At 40.0% G+C, this 17300-nt stretch overlaps 1 protein-coding gene across 1 annotated transcript in view; it reads left to right on the forward strand.

Annotated features, from left to right (window-relative positions):
• Nucleotides 1-17300, forward strand: part of CCDC43 (coiled-coil domain containing 43) — a 183426-nt gene that overhangs the window by 46930 nt on the left and 119196 nt on the right. Inside the window, exon 2 of the mRNA XM_053699960.1 lies at nt 318-408. Within this exon, the coding sequence (XP_053555935.1) occupies nt 318-408 (91 nt within the window). The remainder of the gene's footprint in view (nt 1-317; nt 409-17300) is intronic.

A 17300-nucleotide genomic window follows, 5' to 3' on the forward strand; every position in this document is an offset into this window, starting at 1 on the left:
AGCCGTCGTTGACACTCAAAGGGTTAATATACACACACAGGGCAGCACAAGGGAAAAGTAGGGCTCATAAATCATGGTGCCAGGCCCTTATTATTTTTTATCTTTCTTCTCCTTTTTTTTTTTTTTTTTTTTTTTTTTTTTTTGGAAACTAGTACATGGCTATGGGGGTTATTGTTGGTAAGCAGAAGTTAGGGCTCTAATTCCCAGACAAATCTGTCTCGTACCTCTTGCTTAAATGATCATTTGTTAAGTATTATACTGGCCTCTTGTTTGTTTGTTTTTTGGAAATGTGTATCATATCAAGGCTTTCTCCACAGGAAGAAGATTCCATAGAGGAAGTGTGCCTTGAGATTGTTACCAAATGGAGTGAAGCACAGAAAGCTGCTGAGACACGAGATAAACAGGAAGGTAATCACTGCAGATATCAATAATTAGGATGAAGTGATCAGTCACAGGGAATTCAGGAAAAAAGGAATACAAGAACAAAAGGCTGTGAGCTGGAGAAAGTGAGAGGCTGCAGCCGAGAGGTGAGAATTTGTATACTGAAAAGATGCAGGTTCCTAGTGCAACCACCTGCCCTGGTAATGGAATATAGAAATACAGCAACTTATTAGATGAAGTGAAACTAGGGAGTTTAGGAATCCAATTTATCTATTTGAAGAGTGCTGTATATCAAGTTTTTTATTTAGATGTTATATTTTTCCTATTTATTAGCTGTATTCGGGTACATAGTATATGTCTGTAACACACACTAACTTACAGTTAGTTTTTTAGATCAAATATATAAAAAATAATTGTTATTGCAGGCCATAAAATAAATGTTGTGTCTCACATAATCTATAGTGGGCATTTATCTGAAAACACACACATATAAACTGAGTGAGTGGAGTTTGATATGAGAACTAAAACTGTATGTGGCCAATATAAGTGAGTTTGATTGTGGTTCTCACCAAAAGTAGTAAATGAATGGATTACAGTTTTAGTTCTAAAGGTTTAAGACTGCATAATAGAAAAATACAAAAGTAAAATAAAAGGAAAAAATAGGATTGTAGAAAAAAAATAAGTATGTGACAAAAAGTACAAAAGAGATAATGTCCAGCAAACAAAAGATAAAGTAATGTTTCTCTTGTTAAGTGTATCCAGTCCACGGATCATCCATTACTTATGGAATATATTCTCCTTCCCAACAGGAAGCTGCAAGAGTCCACCCACAGCAAAGCTGCTATATAGCTCCTCCCCTAACTGCCATATTCAGTCATTTTCTTGCAAGCCTCAACATAGATAGGTCGTGAGAGTCTGTGGTGCTTTCTACTTAGTTCATTCTTCAATCAAAAGTTTGTTATTTTTAAATGGCACCGGAGTGTGCTGTTTATCTCAGGCAGTATTTGGAAGAAGAATCTGCCTGCGTTTTTCTATGATCTTAGCAGACGTAACTAAGATCCATTTGCTGTTCTCACACATTCTGAGGAGTGAGGTACTTCAGAGGGGGAATGGCGTGCAGGTTTTCCTGCAGATAAGGTATGTGCAGTAAAATATTTTTCTAGGAATGGAATTGACTAAGAAAATACTGCTGATACCGAAGTAATGTAAGTAAAGCCTTAAATGCAGCGATAGCGACTGGTATCAGGCTTATTAATAGAGATACATACTCTTGTAAAAATGTGTTTTAAAACGTTTGCTGGCATGTTTAATCGTTTTTTAACATATGTTTGGTGATAAAACTTATTGGGGCCTAAGTTTTTTCCACATGGCTGGCTTAAATTTTGCATAGAAACAGTTAACTGAAGCTTCCCACTGTTGGCTGTGGCAGTTTGTTGTGTGTTTTTAAAAACGTCTGTCTTTTTTTTTTTTTTTTTTTTTTTAATCTGTTTTTTGCATTAAGGGGTTAATCATCCATTTGCAAGTGGGTGCAATGCTCTGTTACCTTATTACATGTACTGTAAAAATTTCGTTTGTTTTACTGCCTTTTTTTCACTGTTTTTCAAATTTTGACAAAATTTGTTTCTCTTAAAGGCACAGTAACGTTTTATATATTTGCTTGTTAACTTGATTTAAAGTGTTTTCCAAGCTTACTAGTCTCATTATTAGTCTGTTCTAACATGTCTGACATAGAGGAAGCTCTGTGTTCATTATGTTTTAAAGCCATGGTGGAACCCCATCTTAGAATGTGTACCAGATGTACTGATTTCATGTTAAACAATAAAGATCATTTTTTGTCTTTAAAAACATTATCACCAGAGGATTCTGTCGTGGGGGTAGTTATGCCGACTAACTCTCCCCACGTGTCAGACCTTTTGACTCCCGCTTTAGGGACTCGCGCTCAAATGGCGCCAAGTACATCAAGGGCACCCATAGCGTTTCTTTTACCAGGGGATTCTGTCGAGGGGAAAGTTATGCCGACTAACTCTCCCCACGTGTCAGACCCTTCGACTCCCGCTTCAGGGACTCACGCTCAAATGGCGCCAAGTACATCAAGGGCGCCCATAGCGTTTATTTTACAAGACATGGCAAAGGTGGTGAATAATATTCTGGCAGCAGTATTAGTCAGACTACCTGAAATTAAAGGAAAGCAGTTAGCTCTGGGGGTAGATACAGAGCATACAGACGCTTTAAGAACCATGTATGATACTACCTCACAATATGCTTAGTCTGTGGGTGATTTTTTTTTTGACTCAGGGAAGATGATTTAACCTGATTCTGATATTTCTACATTTAAAATTTATGCTTGAGAACCTCCACTTGTTGCTCAGGGAGGCTTTGGCTGCTCTGAATGAATGTGTACAATCGCAGGGCCAGAGAAATTGTGTAGACTGGATAAATAATATGCAGTGCCGGTGTGTACTGATGTTTTTCCAATACCTAAAGAGGTTTACTAAAATTTTTTTAATAAGGAATGGGATAGACCAGGTGTGCCGTTCTCTTCCCCTCCTATTTTTTAGAAGAATGTTTTCTAATAGTTACCACCACACGGGACTTCTGGCAGACAGTTCCTAAGGTGGAGAGAAGAGTTTCTACTCTAGCTAAGCGTACCACTTCCTCTGACGAGGACAGTTGTGCTTTTTAGATCCAATGGATAAAAAATGTTTATTCAACAGGGTTTTATCCTGCAGCCCCTTGCATACATTGCTTCTGTCACTGCTGCTGCGGCGTTCTGGGTTGAGTCTCTTGATGAGGCTTTACAGTTAAGCGACTCCATTGGATGAATATATTTGACAAGCTTATGCTAGCCAATTCCTTTGTTTTCTGATGCCTTGTTCATTTGACTAGACTAACGGCTAAGAATTCTGTTTTTTACTATACTGTAGCGCTATGGCTTATATCATGGTCAGCTGTCGTGACTTTAATAAATAAGCTACTTAACTTCCCTTCAAGGGGCAGACCCTATTCGGGCCTGGTTTGAAGGAGATTATTGCTTATATCACTGGAGGAAAAGGTCATGCCCTTCCTCAGGATAGGTCCAAATCAAGGGCCAAAAAAAAACAAAAAAAAAAAGTCTAATTTTCGTACCTTTTTAAAAACTTCAGGGCAGGTGTGGCATCCTCTTCCTCTAAGGCAAAACAAGAGGGAATTTTTGCTCAGTCCAAGGCGGTCTGGAGACAATCGGACCTGGAACAAAGATAAGCAGGCCAAGGAGCCTGCTGCTGCCTCTAAGGCAGCATGTAGGAACGGACCCCTATCCGGTAACGGATCCTATATAGGGCAGACTTTCATTCTTTGCCCAGGCTTGGGCAAGAGATGCCCAGGATCCCTAGGCATTGGAATTTATATCCCAGAGATATCTTCTGGATTTCAAAGATTCCCCCCCCAAAAAAGGGGAGATTTCGCCTTTCACAATTATCTGCAAACCAGATAAAGAAGGAGGCATTCTTACATTGTGTACGAGATCCATCCAGTTCCAAGAGAGGAACAGGGACAGAGTTTTTACTCAAATCTGTTTGTGGTTCCCAAGGAGAGGGAACCTTCAGACCTATTTTGGATCTAAAGATCTTAAACAAATTCCTCAGAATTCCGTCATTTAAGATGGAAACTATTCGTACCATCTTAACTATGATCCAGGAGAGTCAATAGAGGACTACAATGGATTTGAAGGATGCTTATCCTCACATTGTGATGCATAAAGATCACCATCGTTTTTCAGGTTTGCCTTTCTAGACAGGCATTACCAGTTTGTAGCTCTTTCCTTTGGGATATCTACAGCCCCAAGAATCTTTATGGAGGTTCTGGGGTCGCTTTGGCGGTCCTTAGACCGCGGGGCATAGAAGTGGCCCCTTATTTAGACGACATCCTGATACAGGCGTCAAACATCCAAATTGCCCAGTCTCATACGGACGTAGTACTGGCATTTCTGAGATCACATGGGTGGAAAGTGAACAAGGAAAGAGTTCTCTATCCCCAATCTCAAGGGTTTCCCTCCTAGGGACTCTGATAGATTCTGTAGAAATGAAAATTTACCTGACGGAGTCCAGGTTGTCAAAGTTTCTAAATTTCTGCCGTGTTTTTTTCATCCCATCCGCGCCCTTCGGTGGCTCAGTTCATGAATGAAATCGGCTTAATGGTAGCGGCAAGGGACATAGTACCGTTTGCACGTCTACATTTCAGACCGCTGCAACTATGCATGCTCAGTCAGAGGAACGGGGATTACACAGATTTGTCCCCCTGTTAAACCTGGACCAAGAGACCAGAGATTCTCTTCTCTGGTGACTATGTCGGGTCCATCTGTCCAAGGGTATGACCTTCCGCAGGTCAGATGGGACAATTGTTACAATAGATGCCAGCCTTTTAGGTTGGGATGCAGTCTGGAACTCCCTGAAGGCTCAGGGATAGTGGACTTAGGAGGAGACCCTCCTTCTAATAAATATTCTGGAACTGGGAGTGATATTCCATGCTCTTCAGACTTGGCCTCAGTTAGCAACTCTGAGGTACATCATACTCAGTCGGACAATATACACGACTGTGGCTTACATCAGCCATCAAGGGGGAACAGAAGTTCCCTAGTGATGTTAGAAGTCTTACAATAATTCACTGGACAGAGACTCACTCTTGTCTATCAGCTATCCATATCCCAGGTGTTGAGAACTGGGAGGTGGATTTTCTAAGTCGTCAGACTTTTCTTCCGGGGGAGTGGGATTTCCTCCGGAGGTCAAGACCAAGCAGGAGAGGGCTTTGGTGTTTTTGACAGCGCCTGCGTAGCCACGCAGGACCTGGTATGCAGATCTGGTGGACATGTCATCCTTTCCATCACGGTCTCTGCTTCTGAGACAGGTCCCTCTACCTCAGGGTCCTTTCAACCATCTAAATAGAATCAATCTGAGATGGACTGCCTGGAGACTGAACGCTTGATGTTATCAAAGCATGGCTTCTCCGAGTCAGTCATTGATACCTTAATACAGACATGAAAGCCTGTCTCTAGGAAAATTGAACATAGATATGGTGTAAATATCTGATTGTTATGAATCCAAGGGTTACTCATGGAGTAAAGTCTGGATTCCCAGGATATTATCTTTTCTCCAAGATGTTTTTGAGAAAAGGGTTGTCAGCTAATTCCTTAAAAGGGGACAGATTTTTACTCTGTCTATTTTTTTGCACAAGCGTCTGGCAGGTATTCTAGACGTTCAGGCATTTGGTCAGGCTTTGGTTAGATCCAAGCCTGTGTTTAAAACTGTTGCTCCGCCATGGAGCTTAAACCTGATTCTTAAGGTTCTTCAAGAAGTTCAGTTTGAACCTTTTTTGTTCCATAGATATCAATCTTTATCTTGGAAAGTTCCTTTTGGGTAGCTAATTCCTCGACTCGTAGAGTCTCCAAGTTATCTGTGTTACAATGTGATTCTCCTTATCTGGTCCTTCGTACGGATAAGGTAGTCCTGCGTACCAACCTGGGTTTTTTCCTAAGGTGGTATCTAACAAGTACATCACTCAAGAGATAGTTGTTCCATGCTTGTATCCTAATCCTTCCTCAAAGAAGGAACGTCTATTACACAATATTGGACGTGGTTTGTGCTTTAAAGTTTTACTTACAAGCTACTACAGTTTTCATCAAACGTTCACCTTGTTTGTTGTCTATTCTGGACAGAGGAGAGGTCAAAAGACTTCAGCAGCCTCTCTGTCTTTTTGGTTAAAAAGCATAATTCATTTAGCTTATGAGACTGCTGGACAGCAGCCTCCTGAAGGGATTACAGCTCATTCTACTAGAGCTGTGGTTTTCACTTGGGCCTTTTTTAAATGTGGCTTCTGTTGAACAGATTTACAAGACGGAGTCTTGGTCTGCGCTTCATACTTTTCAAATTTAACAAATTTGATACCTTGCTTCTTCGGAGGCTATTTTTGGGAGAAAGGGTTTTTTACAGGCAGTGGTAACTTCCGTTTAAGTACCTGCCTTGTCCCTCCCATCATCCGTGTACTTTAGCTTTGGTATTGGTATTCCATAAGTAATGGATGATCCGTGGACTGGATACACTTAACAAGAGAAAACATAATTTATGCTTACCTGATAAATTTATTTCTCTTGTAGTGTATCCAGTCCACGGCCCGCCCTGTCACTTTAAGGCAGGTAATTTTTTCATTTGAACTACAGTCACCACTGCACCCTATGGTTTTTCCTTTCTCTGCATGTTTTCGGTCGAATGACTGAATATGGCAGTTAGGGGAGGAGCTATATAGCAGCTTTGCTGTGGGTGGACTCTTGCAGCTTCCTGTTGGGAAGGAGAATATATTCCATAAGTAATGGATGATCCGTGGACTGGATACACTACAAGAGAAATAAATTTATCAGGTAAGCATAAATTATGTTTTTTATGACAAAAATATCAAGGAAAAAGTGTCCAGCAAAGACTCACCTCCGGAGGGAGAAAAAGTTAACAGTGGTGGTTCAGATTGTTTTAAGGCAAACCGCTGAGATAGATTGAGGGGAGAGCAGCTTACAGAGCTGCAGCGTCCTGGCTGTGTAAACCGGAAGTGCGGATGTCCGTGAAACCGGAAGTAGCAAGGTGTCAGGCAGACAGCGTGAGTAGTGCTGCACAGGGAGAATTCAGAGTCATCAGTGTGATCGGCTGTGTAGGGAAGCATGCAACTTCAATACCAAGCAAGGTATTGAATGTTGCAGGCTCCTTGATAGCCAGGACTAATTTAGGGAACATAGCTCCTTAAAGAGACAGGGTTTGGAATCATGACAGGGTACCCCCTCTAAAGAACCACTCCGTGGTTCATGGTTTCGGTCTGGATGGATGTCGGCGGTGGAACAGAGATACTAGTCTTGGGGCTGAGAGATTAACTGAGGGTTCCCAGGAATCTTCCTCATGGGGATAGCCCTTCCAGTGGATCAAATACTGGAGTCTACCGGATACCTTACGAGAGTCCAGGATGCTTTCAACCTCATACTCTACTTCAGGAGCTAGAGGGGGTTCATCCACGGAAGATGGTGAATGATTCCTAAGTGCCTGGTATGGCTTGAGAAGGGAAACATGAAAGGTTGGGTGGATACGATAATGTGAGGGTAGAATCAAGGTCACAACATTTTCATTTATAACCTTGGTTACAGGAAAAGGTCCAATAAATAGCTTGTTGAATTTGCGGCTAGGCACAGTGAGACGTAGGTTTCTCGTGGATAGCCATACCAAGTCGCCAGGACTGTATGTAGGGGACGCTCTATGTCGGAGGTCATAATAATGTTTATGACGTGCTTGAGCCTTTTTTATGTTTTCTGAGAGTAATGTAAAAGATTCCGAAATGGAGTTAGTGAAATCATTTATTATAGGACACTCACTTTCCCTTTCGAGGGGTAGGCAAAATGACGGATGAAATCCGTAATTGGCATGGAAAGGTGTGTCTTTGATGGAAGCGTGATATGTGTTATTATGTGCAAATTCTGTGATAGGGAGCAAATCATTCCAATTATCCTGTTGTTGTGTAGAGAAACAACGGATATATTCTTCCAACCACTGGTTGGTACGCTCCGTCTGCCCGTTGGTCTGGGGGTGAAAAGCAGATGATAACCTTTGATCGATCTCAAGGGTTTTACATAACTGTTTCCAGAGACGCGAGGTAAATTGTGTCCCTCTGTCAGTCGTGATAGAAGAGGGTACTCCATGTAGTTTGATTATATTATTTAGCAACAATGTCACTGTTTCCATGCTGGTGGGCAGCTTATGGAAAGGGACAAAATGGGACATTTTTGTCAATAGATCGACCACTACCATAATTGTGTTGTTACCACCAGATTTGGGTAGTTCAACGATAAAATCTATGGCTATTTCACTCCAGGGTCTTTTGGGTATAGGAAGAGAAAGGAGATAGCCTGGAGGCTGTCTTCTATCTTTTTTACATGTCTTACAGGTAGAGATGTGTTTTTGTACATCAAAAACCATTCTGGGCCACCAGTACAATTGTTTAAGCAGTCTGTGAGTCTTATTAACACCTGGGTGTCCAGAGAATTTGGAATCATGTACCTGTTAAAGTATAAACGATCTCATTATTGGGGGGATATAGGCCCTACCTTGATAACAAAGTAACCCATCATTTTTAGGAATTAGATTATAGGTATCCTTTGTTGTGTCGATGTCTTGTTCACTTTTTAATTTATCTGCGAAATCTACGATACCGCCTATAATGAAGTTAGGGGGAATAATAGTACCTGTGTGAGGAACCTGATGGGGTTTTGGAGGTAGCCTGGATAGGATGTCTGCTTTTGTGTTTAGGGAAGCTGTCCTATAGGTAATGATGTAGTTGAACCTTGAAAAGAAAAGACTCCATCTGACCTGTCTAGATGTGAGTGTTCTGTTGGTTTTGAGAATCTGTAGGTTTCTATGATCGGTATAGATAATGATAGGTTCAGCGGTTCCCTCTAATAAATGTCTCCAATTAACTAGGGCACTTTTCATGGCGAGCAGTTCTTTCTCCCCTACATGATAGTTTAGTTCAGAAGATGTGAGGACGCGGGAATAGTATGGTATTGGATGTAATTTATTGGTGGTTTTGGATTTTTGGGAAAGTACAGCCCCAATTGCATATTCAGATGCATCTACTTCAAGAGTATATTGAGAAAGAGGGTCAGGATAAGCAAGAATAGGAGCTGTAATAAATGCATTTTTTAGATAATTAAAGGCATCATTAGCTGAGGGGGACCACACAAAAGGTATATGATCTTTAGTAAGATTAGTTAGGGGTTTAGCAATGTGAGAGAACCCTTTAATAAACTTTCGATAGAAATTCGAAAACCCTAAAAAATTTTGGACATTCTTTTTATTGTGTGGTATGGGCCAATCAATTATTGCTTGAACCTTTGAATTTTCCATCTGAACCCCTTTTGATGAGATATGGTACCCCAGGAATGTAATATCATTACTATGAAATATACATTTTTCAGCTTTCACATAGAGTTTATGTGCTTGTAAACGTGCCAAAACTGTTCTTACGCGTTTTACGTGTTCTGTCAAAGAGTTAGAGAATATTAATATGTCATCAAGATATATTACTAGGAAGGTGTCCAGTATATCTCTAAATATGTCATTTATATAACGTTGAAACGTTGCAGGGGCATTACAAAGCCCGAATGGCATTACCGTGTACTCAAAAAGTCCGTACCTCGTACGGAAAGCCGTCAGCCACTCATCGCCTGAACTCATACGAATAAGGTTGTAAGCACCTCTTAGGTCAAGTTTGGTGAAAATAGATGACCCGTTCAATCTTTCTATAAGTTCAGGGATGAGCGGCAGAGTATAACGGTCTTTTACAGTACGTTTATTGAGCTCACGGTAATCCACAATAGGCCTGATGGTTTTGTCTTTGTTAGTCACAAAGAAAATGCCCGCACCTGCAGGAGAGGTGGAAGGTCTTATGAATCCTTTTCTAAGGTTTTCATTTATGTATTCTTTTAGTCTCACTAATTCAGTTTGGGATAGAGGAAAAATGTGCCCGTATGGGATGTCTGACCCTGGTATAAGTTCTATGGGGCAGTCATACTCTCTATGAGGTGGTAAAGATTCTGCCTCTACTTTGTCAAATACTAATGAGAAATCTTGATACTGATGGGGTATTAACCCTTCATCTTGGTTAATGTGGAGTATGGAGTGAGAAAGTAGACAAGTAGAATTACAATAGGACGAGTTAAATTCTATTGTATTATGTTTCCAATGAATCATAGGTTGGTGTTGTCTTAACCAGTGTAGCCCGAGTATGACCGGGAACATAGGAGAGGTGATTATATCAAAGGAAATGTATTCTTGGTGGTTGTTGTGAATGTTAACGAGTATGGGAATTGTTTGGCGCGTGATGGGACCTGTAGATAAACACTTTCCATCAATCAAACGTACTGCAACAGGATTTTGTTTCACAACAAACAGTATATTTTTATTTTTTACTATAGAGGTGTCAATGTAATTGGCATAAGCGCCAGAGTCCACAACGGCTTCAAGGTTTAGTCGCTGTCTTTCCCACTGTAACGAGATGGGAACTAGTAAATAAGTTGGTTTATGAGTAGAAAGTGTAAAATTGTGAAGAGTACAAATTGACTCACCAGATTTCTGTCTCTTCAGAGATGGGCAGTCCGTGACTGAATGATCCTTGGAGGCACAATACATGCAGAGAGCATGTTCCTTGCGATGAGACTTTTCCTCTGGGGTTAGCGGTCCTTTAATGAACCCAATATCCATGGCCTCTGCATTACCCCTTGGGCTATATGTCACAGGACGTGATGGATGATATCTGGTTACTGTGTCATGTGTTTGTTTCTCTAATCTTCTCTCTCTGAATCTCCTATCAATCTTAATAGTAAGGGCCATTAATGCCTCTAAAGAATCTGGGAGATCAATTCTAACTAATTCATCTTTTATGGGGTCTGATAGACCTAATCTAAATTGATTTATTAATGAAATCTGGTTCCATTGCGTGTCTCTTTGCCAGATCTTGAACTCAGATATGTAGTCTTCTACATATCTTTTGTTCTGCTTTAGACTACGCAAGGTGTTTTCTGCTGTCAATTGTTTATGAGGATCTTCATATAGATCAGACATTGCTCTAAAGAATTCATCAACTGATTCAAGTATGGGGTCATTTGGTTCTCCTTTTAAATAGGATATTATTGTCAGAATTTTTACTCTCTCAGTAGGAAATGTTTTTGGTTTTAATGTAATAAACATTCTGCAGGCATTGTAGAACTGTCTAAAAGTTTTTCTATCGCCTGAAAAATGCTCAGGGGGGCTGATAGGTGGTTCAGGAGGAACAGGAGGAGAGTTAAACCCTTTTGTTTTATAATCCCTTTTAGGGTTAAATTCTCTGAGTGTAGTTCTCTAAGACCCTGTGTCAATTGATCTACTTTATGTGAGAGTTCCATGACATGAGCCTGTAGGTCAGCAGGGTTCAGCATTCTGTTTTAAAGGCTTGGTATTCTGTAACACACACTAACTTACAGTTAGTTTTTTAGATCAAATATATAAAAAATAATTGTTATTGCAGGCCATAAAATAAATGTTGTGTCTCACATAATCTATAGTGGGCATTTATCTGAAAACACACACATATAAACTGAGTGAGTGGAGTTTGATATGAGAACTAAAACTGTATGTGGCCAATATAAGTGAGTTTGATTGTGGTTCTCACCAAAAGTAGTAAATGAATGGATTACAGTTTTAGTTCTAAAGGTTTAAGACTGCATAATAGAAAAATACAAAAGTAAAATAAAAGGAAAAAATAGAATTGTAGCAAAAAAATAAGTATGTGACAAAAAGTACAAAAGAGATAATGTCCAGCAAACAAAAGATAAAGTAATGTTTTTATGACAAAAATATCAAGGAAAAAGTGTCCAGCAAAGACTCACCTCCGGAGGGAGAAAAAGTTAACAGTGGTGGTTCAGATTGTTTTAAGGCAAACCGCTGAGATAGATTGAGGGGAGAGCAGCTTACAGAGCTGCAGTGTCCTGGCTGTGTAAACCGGAAGTGCAGATGTCCGTGAAACCGGAAGTAGCAAGGTGTCGGGCAGACAGCGTGAGTAGTGCTGCACAGGGAGAATTCAGAGTCCTCAGTGTGATCGGCTGTGTAGGGAAGCATGCAACTTCAATACCAAGCAAGGTATTGAATGTTGCAGGCTCCTTTATAGCCAGGACTAATTTAGGGAACATAGCTCCTTAAAGAGACAGGGTTTGGAATCATGACAATGTCATGCCATGTTGAGGAATAGTTTTATGCATCAACCTATTTAGCTTTGTATGAATAGCTTTTTTTTTTATATATAGGATTTTTTTTTTTTACTGGATTCCTTCCTTCCTTTTTAACCAGTAAGGGAGAAAAAAATTGAATTCCAGTGTTTTAAAGAGATGGTAAACTTTAACTAACTAATCTTTGCCATTAAAAAAGTATATGCATATCTTTGTGAAAGGGTTATGTTAGTTCATAAAGTAATCTTCTATTGCAATGTTATGCCGACCCACTTGGATGAACTCCCTTTTTTTTTTTTTTTTTTTAATGACAATTCCAGTGAAGTCCAGCCCCTTTTAAGAGCCCTTAGAAAGTCTATTTAGAGATTGGGTGGGAATGCTCTATACATCACAGTCAAGCCCAAAGAGGAAATGAAGGGGGCGGAGGAACAGACAATACCATTTAGGATTATTAATCTTTTATTCTAAATTATGTATACACTTTAGAAAAAATTATTTTGTGGTTTTACTTGCAAGGTAATATATTTTTCATTGCAACATTCTTATAGTCTGAAGTTTACCATCACTTTAAAATAGTTTTCCCATTTACTCAGAAATCTGCTTATAGACACTTGTAAGTCCAGGTTCATATTTAACTTCCACTCTCATTTATTTATGTAATTTCTGAAATGCCATTGCCTTGAAATAATAAATTATTTCCTAAGATATGGTGAGTCCACAACTTCCTCAATTACTGTTAGGAATATCATTCCTGACCAGCAGGAGGAGGCAAAGAGCACCACAGCCAAGCTGTTAAGTATCACTTCCCGCCCCATAAACCCCAGTCATTCTCTTTGCTTTTTGTGCATAGAGGTAAAGTTTTGGTGTCTGAAGAAAATTGGATTTCTTTCGCTACAAGCAAGATTTTAATTATTTTAGAAAGCCAGAGTAGGTTTGGGGCACGGCGCGGGAATCTCCACCAACAGCTGAGAGTAGAAGTTTCTCTGAGCTTAGCGCTGCACGACCTGCGCTTAGACTCCTCCTCTGGAAACCACGGCTGCCTTTACTCCTTCTTTTACACCTCACTTCTTGGCTACACGTTAAAACTTAGAGCATGCGATTTTAAGCAACTTTATCATTTACGCCTATTATCAATTTTTCTTCGTTCTCTTGCTATCTTTATTTGAAAAAGAAGGCATCTAAGCTTTTTTTTGGATTCAGAACTCTGAATAGCACTTTTTTATTGGTGGATGAATTTATCCACCAATCAGCAAGGACAACCTAGGTTGTTCACCAAAATGGGCTGGCATCTAAACTTACATTCTTGCATTTCAAATTAAGATGCCAAGAGAATGAAGATAATTTATGAGTAAATTAGAAAGTTGCTTAAGATGTCATGCTCTATCTGAATCATGAAAGAAAAAATCTGGGTCCAGTGTCCCTTTAACATTATAGCTGGTTGTTTGCCATTGCATATAGATATTCAAGATATTTTTATGTCAGAATGAAGTCCAGGCTTACTTTAGGAGACCCCTTGCATTGGTGGAGAGTAAACAAAGATAAATATCCCACCTTAGTGAAATTGGCAAAACCCTACTTATGCATCTCAGGCACCTCAACACCATCTGAGCCCCTCTTCTCTGATAGGCAAAGTCACACTTGCAATAGAAGGAGTGACACACAGCACTTCAATTATAGGCGGACAGAGACACCGGTATACTCCAAACTCAAACTCCTCTCTTCACCTGCCACACCGCTAAAGAACCCCCTCACTGTGTTACCTGACATCGGCAGTGAATCACTGTATTTTCTCTCTTCTGGGGCGGCTTTCCTCGGCTCAGCAGAGATGGCGACCACAATGCAAACGCAATCATCAACCTCTTTCCATTCACCAGCGTTGCCAACAGCGGGTGCAGGACTTACTTCCGGAAGTGACGTAGGTATCTCCGGTCTCAGTTACAGCTCCGCTCTCTCCTGAATATCAGATCCGTGCTAAGTGGGTGAATATACTGATAATGCTCAAACTTGCATACTGGGACCAAAAGGCAGGGGCTCCTCACAGCCCATGATAGGGAAAATGAAAAAGAGCGGTCCCAAAAACGTATGCTATTATAAAAGCGTATACTTTTATTTCATATTTAAAACAGCATAGAATACAAAAATTAAAAGTGTAAGAAAAGGTCTAACGCGTTTCGGCTAGCTGTTGCCGTATTCATAGACCATAACTTATGATCACTTTGTCTGCTTTATATAGGTCCTTAATCAACCTGTTAATTATTTCTATCTGTTTGATTTAACCTCTTAACTCCTGACACATGAAATGACACTGAGGCTAGTTGAACTGAACACAACTCATATCTTTAAGGATAGAAAATCTCCAAATTCACAAGCTATTTAACTCCTACCTAATGTGAAACCATCTTAGTACATATTTCATGAATACAGATAGGCATTAGACATTAGATGAAAAACATGTACAGATATGCAACCTAATATATATAAAAACCTTTTACTATCCCTGAACACACATGCAAACAGATCTCATATTAACAGAGTAGGGGAAACCGCACATATAATCTATGTGCCACTAGCATAATACTGCTATTTCGCTCTACCTCTAACAGGTTGATTAAGGACCTATATAAAGCAGACAGTGATCATAATTTGTCTATGAATACGGCAACAGCTAGCCGAAACGCATTAGACCTTTTCTTACACTTTTAATTTTTGTATTCTATGCTGTTTTAAATATGAAATAAAGTATACGCTTTTATAATAGCATACGTTTTTGGGACCGCTCTTTTTCTTTTTTTCATTTTCCTCTTCTCTGATGCAGGCAAAATAGCTGCAAAAAGAGAGACCGCCTCAGCCAGGAGCATGTGATCATGTTGACTTTTTTGCATTTTATTGCAAAGTTTCTGAAAGAGTGAATAACAGAACAATGGTAAACAATGGTAGTCTACCTATTACTAGTTCTACCTCTTTTCAAACAGTTTGTTGTTTTGCTTTGCTTAATTATAAAAAAAAATGTTCTGCTGCTTAAAAAAGAAATGGGCCAACAGTTGTTACTGTAAAGTTTTAGTCTGAAGTATATATTTATAACACTCAATGTGTGGATTTTATTTAATATAGGATTTTTTTTTTAATTTTTTTTTATCCGGTTAGTCAATTAATCGAAAAAATAATCGGCCGATTAATTGATTATGAAAATAATCGATAGTTGCAGCCCTACTCTGATGGCTTGTCCTCAATTGTCCCTAACCCGGTTTATCAGGTTTCAGTCAAACAATATCACCTCAGTGGCTTACATGGACCATCAGGGAGGAAATCGGAGTTCCTTAGCCATGAAGGAGGTGGCACGGATTATTTAGTGGGTGAAAGCTCACAATTGTTGTCTGCCATCCACATTCCTGGAGTGGACAACTGGGAATTGAATTTCCTGAGCAAACTGACATTTCATCCAAGGGAGTGGGCTCTCCATCGGGAGGTGTTCTCCAGGTTAACCTTTAAATGGGGGGGTGCCGGAGTTGGATCTGATGGCGTCTCAACAGAATGCCAAGCTTCCAAGGTATGGTTCAAGGTCAAATGATCCGCAGGCCTCCCTGATAGATGCTTTGGCGGTTCCTTGGGATTTCAGTCTGGCATACCTGTTTCCTCCGTTTGCTCTCCTTCCACAAGTCATTGCTCATATCAAACGAGAGAGCATCGGTAATTCTAATAGCTCCTGCATGGCCTCGCAGGATCTGGTATGCAGACCTAGTGAAGATGTAATCTCTTCCACCTTTGAGGTTGCTTCTGAGAAAGGACTTTCTAACAGTGTCCATTCCTTTATCCAAATCTCGTTTCTCTGAAGCTGACTGCTTGGAGATTGAACGCTTAGTTCTATATAAGCATGGTTTTTCTGAGTCTGTCATTGAGACCTTGATTCAGGCTTGGAAACCTGTTACTAGAAAGATTTACCATAAGGTATGTCGTAAATACCTTTATTGGTGTGAATCCAAGGGCTACTCTTGGAGTAAGGTCAGCATTCCCAGGATTTTGTCTTTTCTCCTGGAAGATCTTGAGAAAGGGTTGTCAGTCAGTACTCTGAAAGGTCAAATTTCTGCACTGTCTATTTTGTTACATAAGTATCTGGCGGATGTGCCAGATGTTCAATCTTTTTGTCAGGCTCTGGTCAGAATCGGGCCTTTGTTTAAGCCTGTTGCTCCTCCTTGGAGCCTTAACCTTGTTCTTAGAGTTTTGTAACAGGCTCCATTTGAGCCATTGCATTCCATAGATATTAAGTTATTATCTTGGAAGGTTTTGTTCCTTTTTGTTATCTCTTCTGCTCGGAGAGTTTCTGAACTCTCGGCTTTGCAGTGTGATTCGCCTTATCTTATATTTCATGCTGATAATGCGGTTCTTCGTACTAAGTTAGGTTTTCTTCCTAAAGTGGTTTCAGATAGAAATATTTATCAGGAGATTGTTGTTCCTTCTTTATGTCCTATTCCTTCTTCTTCTAAGGAACGTTTGTTATACAACTTGCTCTAAAATTCTACCTACAGGCAACTAAGGATTTTCGCTAGTCCTCTGCCCGGTTTGTTTCTCAGGAAAGCATAAGGGTCAGAAAGCTACTTCTACTTTTTTCTCTTCGGTTGAGAAGTATAATTAATTTGGCCTATGAGACTGCTGGTCAACAGCCTCTTGAGAATTACAGCTTCTTCTTGGGCCTTCAAAAATTTAGACTTCTGTGGAACCGATTTGTAAGGCTGCAACTTGGTCCTCTCTGCATACTTTTTCAAAATTTTCCAAATTTGATACTTTTGCCTCGACTGAAGCTTCTTTTGGGAGAAAGGATCTTTAAGCGGTGGTGCCTTCTGTTTAGGTCTACCTGTCTTCCTCCCTGGTCATTTGTGTCCTCTAGCTTGAGTATTGGTTCCCAGCAGTAATTGAGGATGTCGTGGACTCCTAGGAAAGAAAACAAAATTTTATGCTTACCTGATAAATTTATTTATTTCCGGATATGGTAAGTCCACGACCCCCACCCTTTATTTTAAGCTAGTTTATTTTGACTAAAACCTCAGACACCTCTACACCTTTGTGTTACTTCTTTTTTCCATCTCCTTTCGAGCGAATGACGGGTTTATGGGAAGGGAAGTGATACTTAACAGCTTGGCCGTGGTGCTCTTTGCCTCCACCT

Source organism: Bombina bombina, chromosome 1 (genome assembly GCF_027579735.1).
Source record: "Bombina bombina isolate aBomBom1 chromosome 1, aBomBom1.pri, whole genome shotgun sequence".
NCBI lineage: Eukaryota > Metazoa > Chordata > Amphibia > Anura > Bombinatoridae > Bombina > Bombina bombina.